Source organism: Lonchura striata, chromosome 1 (assembly GCF_046129695.1).
Source record: "Lonchura striata isolate bLonStr1 chromosome 1, bLonStr1.mat, whole genome shotgun sequence".
In the NCBI taxonomy this organism is placed as follows: domain Eukaryota; kingdom Metazoa; phylum Chordata; class Aves; order Passeriformes; family Estrildidae; genus Lonchura; species Lonchura striata.
Genome location: NC_134603.1, coordinates 50,235,934 through 50,243,752, shown reverse-complemented (window position 1 = coordinate 50,243,752; position 7,819 = coordinate 50,235,934). Strand labels below are relative to the sequence as shown.

The window sequence follows — 7,819 nt, the reverse complement described above, 5'->3', positions numbered from 1 at the left end:
AATGAGAAGGGAGAAGGAGGAAAGGATAAAAAAAACATAGCTCAAATACACTCTTTGTAATTCCTAGTAATTATTTACATTCCCCACAGTTTAATGATAAGTGCACAACATCATGTAGAAAGTTATACAAGTGAGGCAGGAGCAGAGCCTGCCAGCAGCGCTCAGTAGTCAATACAAACAAGGAGATACAAATTCACTTGGGCAGTCAGTAAACCAGACCATTAGGGAAGCTGCCTCTTGCAACCATTCCACTTCTGGGAACATAAAAATCCATATGACCTAAAAATAAAATAAATGCTTCATTAGAGCCCCAAAAGCTTTTTTTTTTTTTTTTCTTTCAACAAGAGGAATCTGTAGAATAGGTAGGGATACATAACTTGGCAAAGTAGTTTGCTGTGCGAGATTCAGCTTGCCATTGTACAACTGGTTTTTAACGCATAGAGCAAATTAAGATTACATTGATAGCTGCCATGGAACACCTCAGAAGCTTTTCATCCAAGAACATATTTCTTGTTTTCCAGGATTTGGCCTCACCTACAACACATTTTGCTAAGAGTTATTTGAAAACTGTGAATGTGATGATAGCCCAATCACTCAAAACTTTAGCAATGAAAATACAGCAAAAAAAAAGCTGTTGTATAAAGAAGATGGCTAAATAGAATGGTTTCGTTTGACAGAAATAGAAAATATGACTCAGATAGGGAAAATAGTTCTTTGCCCTTTAAAAAATCAGTCCTGTTCTTCCTCTGTCTCTTACACAGGAGTCTTTCAGGAAGAGTCTGGTGATGCTGCATTATTGATGTGATACAGGTCTCCAGTGGAAACAGATGTGATATGTTTGGTTTCCTCTGATAGCCTCGGCTGAACACAAAGCAAATTACTGAGTGTCAGAAGTCTAGGGTTCAAAGCACATATTTAAAAGAAGTTCTTAAATAATAAATCTTAAATTTCAAGCCTGTTGCATAACCAAAAGTTATATATGTACTAAAAAAAATGTGTCCCAAATGATTTTGCTGAGACAAACCGCAAATGACATTAAAATGCATATGTGCAGCATTAGAATTTGTTTGGTCTCAAACCAGGCACTGATGGTTGGAGTGAAAGATGCAAAATAGCATGGTCTGGGTGACCACAGAATTGCAGAACTGTTGAGGCTGGAATACATACAATTTCATTGAATATGCATAACCTCTCTAACAGTTTTCCCAGTCTGTGTTAGAACCCTTATTTTTAAAAACATCATTTGACAAATATTTTCATTATTGCCCTTTGCTTTCTGCCAGGCTGTTTTATCCACAGTCTTCCACACAAAAGGTCATGAAGAGGTAGAAGAAAGCTGGTTTGGCTCAAGCTAGGTAAAACTCCAGCCTCAAGAGAACTCTAAGGTTACTGTATAAGACCCCAGGTTTTCAGCCTATCCACCCCAGCAAACACTCCTATGTACATTCAGGAGCAAGCCCCAAGCCACAGGATGATTTTCTGTATTTATGGAAAAACCTGCCTGAGATTTGCTTTTCTAGGTCGTGGTGAATCTCTAATATTACTTGACTAAAGCAATCAGCAACAATCGCCTCCTAAGAGTAAATGCAGCAGTGTGACAGGACACGTTAGATTAGTCTCACTAAGGTGATAACTTCAATTTAATCACTTTTCAGAAAGTAGCTCAAAAGAGAATATTGTTTCCCATTCTCTGCTGAAACGGAGAGATTCAGGCTGACACCATTGATGGATCTCAGCTGCCACTTTCTTCTTCAAACTCTTGCTTCATCTTTTCACCTTCTTCTTGACTTTCTCCCTAAGCATTCTGGCAAACTTAGGGGAGAAAAAACCCCGAAGGCGAGGCGACTGAAGACGAGGCTCCAGGATGGGAGTGGTGGAAAGAAGCCCGGGGGGTGTCGCGGCGATCGGGGCGGAGCCTGAGCGGGCTGGGCCGCCGGGGTGCGGGGCGAGGCGGCGGCGGGCGGGCGCAGGTGCGCAGGTGGCGGGGGCGGCGGCCGCCCTGCCGCAATTTCCCTGTGTCACGGCTCCCGTCGCTTGGCAACGGCGCCGGGTCCGGCGGGCAGCCGCGGAGCCGCGCTCCGCCCGCAGCGGCGGCACCGGCACCGGCGGCGGCTCCGCCAGGGGGGCGGGCGCTGCCGCGGGGGGCGGCCCCGCGGCGGGGAGGATGCGGCGTGGCGAGAGGGCAGCGCTCCCGCGGAGCTGCCTGAGGAGGCGGCCGGCCGCGGCGGGGCCGAGGGGGCGCCCGGCGCTCGGCCCAGCCCCGCCGCCCGTCCGCCCGGGGCCGTGAGCGGCGGCGGGGCGGGGATGCTCGCTCGGGCTGGAAAGTTTCTTCCCTACGGCGGCTCGCCCGCTTCCCGCCCGGACTTCTCCCCGGCCCTCCTCGGTAAGTGACCGCGGCACCCCCGTCCTGAGCGGGGGCTCCGTCCGCCGGCGGTCCCCGGCCGGCGCGCCCGGGCGGCCCCGGCGGAGCTCGGCGCTGCGGCGGCGGGAGCGGCGCGGCCGGACCGCCGGAGCCAGAGGCGCCCCAGGGGCTGGTGCCGGGCGTCCCGCCGGCCGGAGCCCGGGCAAGGAGTTAAGCCGGTTCTGTTAGTAGTGTTAGAGCGCTCTTCGGGCTTTGCCGGGCAAGGTCGTGGTGCTGCGGGTCCGGCTGCCGGGGGTGGCTCGGGGGGTCTCAGTCCGTTCGTGCGGGACGTACTCCAGCTCCCGCGGCTCCCGTCCGGGTGGTTTCCTGGCACTGCGGCCGCTGGCGATGGCCGGCAGCCCGGCCGTGCCCTCCTTCGCCTGCCGAGCGCTGCTCTCGCCATCGCCGAAACTAAGTGCCAGGCGATGCCGGACTGGGAGCGTTCTTCGGAGCTGATGACCATCTGTTATCACCGTGGAGAGGAGACGGGCATCTGGCTAGTAGGGCAGGAGAGAATGAGATCAAAGAATCGGCAATTACAGCAAAGCATGCCCCGAAAATTACACTTTTGCATCAGCAAAATACGCTCTTTTTTTTTTTTTTGTCCCCTGTTTTTAATAAATACTTTAGCCATAAGAAAGAGAAATCTCTGCTCTTTGTTTTGACAGTGCAGTACCACGGAGAGTAATTTAACAACGTCCTTGCTGACAGCACCCATCTTTTTTTTTTTTTTTTTTTTTTTTCTGGAGAAAATACAAACAGAGTAAATGGGATACAATATTACTGCATATGTGGCAATTCTTGCATTAGAACAGAAAAGATACGAGATTTAAAGGCTGAACAGTCAAAGAGAAGCAGGAGGGATTTTATTTTAGGTGCTTACTTAATCGCCTTTCTGTGCAATTAATTGAACTTTGTGAGTCGTATTATATTCAGTGATGTCATCTTTTGCCCCGTCAAAGAAAAAATAATAGGATGCTCAGAAAGAGAAAAGGGGGAAGGGATGCTGCTTCTCGGTAGCTTGAAGAGATAGGTTGCAAAAAGAATTGCAGAGTGCAGAAATACTCCTACACACTGTGTTGTTTTAGCTCAGATCACAGGAACAGAGAGATGATTTCTGATGGTCCAGTAAAACAAAAGCCACAAATGATCAGAGTTTAGTCCTCTGCCAGTTTTCCTGCAAGCATTGGTTAGGGTTTCCCCAGGTGACCCATGGAGTTTCACTTCTCTAATAGGATTTGACCTTCCATCTCTTACCTGCCAGCCATCTCCCCTTTCTGCGGGCAGGGGGGAGGGGGTTGACTTTGTCAGTGTTACATAACAGTTACCTGGAACATCGCACATGTTCCCAAACTAGGGATGCCTCTGGACCGCAGGCAAGAGATGCATTTCTAATATTGCAGATCAAGTGCAAATGGCTAGGGAAAAACTTTCACAAGGCACCACTTTCCAGTGTTTAAATGTTTCCTTTGTGCATTTCACAGTAATTCCTTTCCCACTCATTTAAGAAAGACAAGTCATATGTTTGACCCTCCCTCAAGTAATGTATAAGTAATGAAACGAGTGGTATATATAGATCAAATATAGTGCCTTCCTGCTTTTATTTCTCCCATCTTCTCAAATCCTGCATGACATCACTAACCACAGAACATATTAGGGAGCGGGGCTTTGTGTCCTCTGAGCTCTGGTGCTTTGCATTTGTTCTGAAATGAATGAGATCTTTTTTTGTTCACTCTAGTGGATACTACTAGGTTTGTCATTTACCTGGGGTATAAAATAATTAATTAGCTGTTTGACAGGTGTATAGTGGGCTGCTTTGATGCTGTTGGTCTGCCTGTTTCTTTCTCACACACAGGAGCTGTGTGGGCAACGGAGGTCTGCCTGTTAGTGTCAGCCTCCATCCCACTGGTTCAGAGTTTTAATTACCAGGACTTTGAAGGAGGAAAAGCAAGCAGAGACATCTCTTGTGCTGCAGGTCTGTCCTTGGTTCTCATCCTCTTCTCTTCTCCCTTTCACTGCAGGAGCTGGAGTGGCCGTGGGGGGCAGTGCGCTGGTAGCCAGCCATGATTGCCACTGGAGGCCTCCTGAGGATCTCAGCCAGGAAACAGGACCCCCTGAAGCCCCAGAGCCAACTCCCCAAACGCAAACGCAAGGCCAAAAAGAAGCGCAAGAATGACGTGGTGGTGGTGAAAGGCAAGCTCAAGCTGTGCTCCTTCTCGGGGTTCGTTGCCCTCTGTGGCATCCTGGTACTGCTGGTGGGCATTGCCTTGGCTGTGGTGGGCTACTGGCCAAAGCCCAGCCAGGTGTACAGAGAAAGCAGCTTTGGCAAGGGCCGGCACCCGGCACCACAGAGTGGCACCCTCATGAACCGCTCCCAGAGCCAGGAAAGGGTGCAAGCAGAGATCCACCTGGAGTCACCCCCTGGAGCCAACACCTCCACTGCTGCTACCACCAGTGGGTCCACCCCTACTTCGTCATCCCCCCAGGCCTCAGTGGGTTTCCTTTTCCGTCTTTTCTCGAGCTACTTGCATTCGGACAAGCTGAAGGTGCTGGGCCCTCTGATCATGGGTATCGGCATCTTCCTCTTCATCTGCGCCAATGCGGTGTTGCACGAAAACCGTGACAAGAAGACCAAGATCATCAACCTGCGTGACCTCTACTCCACCGTCATTGATGCCCACAGCCTGCGGGCCAAGGATGGAGGCACCCCGGCCTCAGCCCCTCTCAATGGCTTTGTCAACTACATGCAGTCCCGGGGCCTGGAGCTAAAGGCTGGTGGGGAAGGCCTGGGTGCTGCTGCCATGCTGGCCAAGAGCTCCTGGCCACCAGGACTGGGTGTCTCCCTTTCCCCACCGGATCTGGTGTCCTCACCGCAGCGTTCCTCCTTCTGCGGCCCACCACAGCCACCCAGCGTGGCTGAGGCTGTGTACAGCATCTGCCAGGAGCGTGCTGCCCTTGCTGGCCACCCTGTCACCAGCCCGCCCTGCAGCCCACCCGGGAGCTGTGGGCGGTGCAGCACAGCCAGCTCCATCGTCGGCTCTTCACTGAGCACCTTCACCCTCCTGCCCTTGGGGCCAAGCAGTGGAGTGGGAGGCTGGCAGAGACCACCTGGTGAGCGGGGAGCCCAGGAGATCCCACGGGGGGAGTTTGAACTGAGCCTAGCCGACCTCAGCAGCAGCCACATCAAGGGAGGCTGTGGGACAAGGAGGCACAAGCTGGTTCTCAGGAGGCAGAGCACCAGCTGCTTGCCCGATGCCAGGCGTCCCCTTTCCCCTGAGCCACCTCGGTCACCAGCTGTCAGGAGGGTCCTGGAATCCAGCCTCTTGGTAAAGGCATCTCCTAGCTACTCCAGATCTGCAGACCTGGGGGAATCGCCGCCTTCAGCTCCTCCTGCCATCACCAGGACAGACTCCCAGAGCTCCCAGTCTGAGCCTTCCAGCAGCAATAAGGGCTACAGCCACTTGGAGGAGGCAGGCACCTCCTTGGAGTCAGTTGCCAACACCACAGCCAGTAAAATTCAGGACTGTGAGGAGGAACAGATAGACCCCCTCAAGGCTACCAGCAGAGAACAAACAGGGGAACAATCCCAGCAAACTCAAAAACAGTACACAAATAAAGAGAAACTCTTTATGATTTCTAAGTCACATGCTGCATTAGGGTTGGAGGATGGGGAACCGGAGAGTACGGGCACCTAAATAAAACAGATGGCAAGAGGACACCTTGCATCCCTCCACATCTTCCCCGCTTCTTCATCTCCTTGTGGACTAGGAAACCAATCAATATCCAAAGAGCTGCACTATGTTACCCTTGAAAATTGAATTCCATAGATCCTGTAGATGACTTCAGGAAGAAAAAAGAAAATCCTTTCTGTCTATTCGTGATTGTATGTTTCATGCAAGCCAAATTGTATTAAATATCCACAGTCCAGCAAGTTCTTTGGATCAGATTAATACAATTTTGGATGGTATAGCTGTGCACTTTACTGTTTTGATTTTTAAGTGCCCCTTCTTCTCCTCTGATTTCTTTCTTGCTGATTTGCCACTAACTGCTTGAAAGCTGCAGGCACCTTTGTAAGCTCGAAAGCAATGTGGTCTTCAGAAAGAAAGCTGAGCTCTCTCTTTGTTTTGGTTCAATTACTGAAATGTTTGCAAGGCCTTAAGGATGACGTACCTTGACAAAGAATGAGTTTATTTAAATTCTGGGAAAAAATAATGGTTTAGAAGAGACTGGAGCAGAACAGAGCTCTGACGATTTAGTTGAAACCATAACATTCCTGAATCCAAAATACATATTACTACATGATACTTTCTCGAAGTATTATTACACATGTATTGACTAATAGCATTAAAAGATGTTTTTTAATAAAATATTTACAAACAAAACCTACCAAAAATTTCTTTATTTTGGTAAGTAATTACAGATATCACAAACTATTTCATTTTATACTGTGAAAGATTATAGAAATGCTACGAAGCCAAAGGCTTGCTTTATACTTTTAAGGAGGTAATTGATAATTTATGTGTAATTTTCAAATAAATACTGTTTCAGTTATTGAGAAACCACACTGTAATTCAACCAGCCGATTCTGTCTCTATTTCTGACAGTACTCTGTGACAGACAGCCTAAGAAATGTGATATTTTGACATGCTAAGGAAAAAAAAAAATTTAAACATTTGATCTTCTATTCAGATTAGGGTTTTGTGTGATTAATCTTGAACTGCATCATCTTCTTTTTGGATTTTGCAGTTCCCTTATAACTGTTGCATTAAGCCTTTCTGCTGTTGAGGTTCCTATTCATGAATGCATGTGCATAAGCTTAATTTTAAAGCATAATGATAGCCCTATCAATCTCGTAGCTGTTGGCTGTGCTGAAGTCAGCAGCACTTTGTCACTGAGTTCAGCATGATGAGGATTTCTTCCTGCATGAGAAAAGCATCAGCTTTCCTGGAGCCTGGAGAATACCTTGTCTGTAGGCAGAGTTTTGGTAAATTGATGAGCTGTTTCATTTTTGTAGCTGCAGCATGGCAGCCACGAGTGTTTTGTCAAAACAGCTTTATGCACTCAGTAGATCTTGTCAATACTTCTGATTTTAAATATGGATGTGGCATTTCTCTACTATGGGAAGAAAAATCAACATTAAACAAACACAATGTGTAGGCAGACAGAAATCTTTGTTGCAATTAAAATTTTTCTTGTGGTTCCATGTTCTACAGTGCTTAGCTACATATTTACTTACATTACAGTACATTGCAACATGGACTATAGCTATCACTAAATGCAATTGCATTTAACAAGCCTGCAAAATTCTGTAATAAATAAGATTAATTTAGAAGAAAAGAAAGAATAATTTGCCATATAAGATTCTTGAAACTGGAGAAGCAGAAGGTGCTTGTGCTTGTTCTCTTGAGCAAGAGAGAC

The 7,819-nt window shown here is 48.2% G+C and overlaps 1 protein-coding gene across 1 annotated transcript; it reads left to right on the top strand.

The window, feature by feature from the left end:
• Positions 1-2,254: 2,254 nt before the first annotated feature.
• Positions 2,255-7,569, top strand: TMEM200C (transmembrane protein 200C). Its single transcript, XM_021525194.2, has 2 exons — positions 2,255-2,383; positions 4,423-7,569. Exon 2 carries the CDS (start codon positions 4,465-4,467, stop codon positions 6,094-6,096), a length of 1,632 nt encoding a protein of 543 aa, XP_021380869.2. The 5' UTR covers positions 2,255-2,383; positions 4,423-4,464; the 3' UTR covers positions 6,097-7,569.
• Positions 7,570-7,819: the final 250 nt, after the last annotated feature.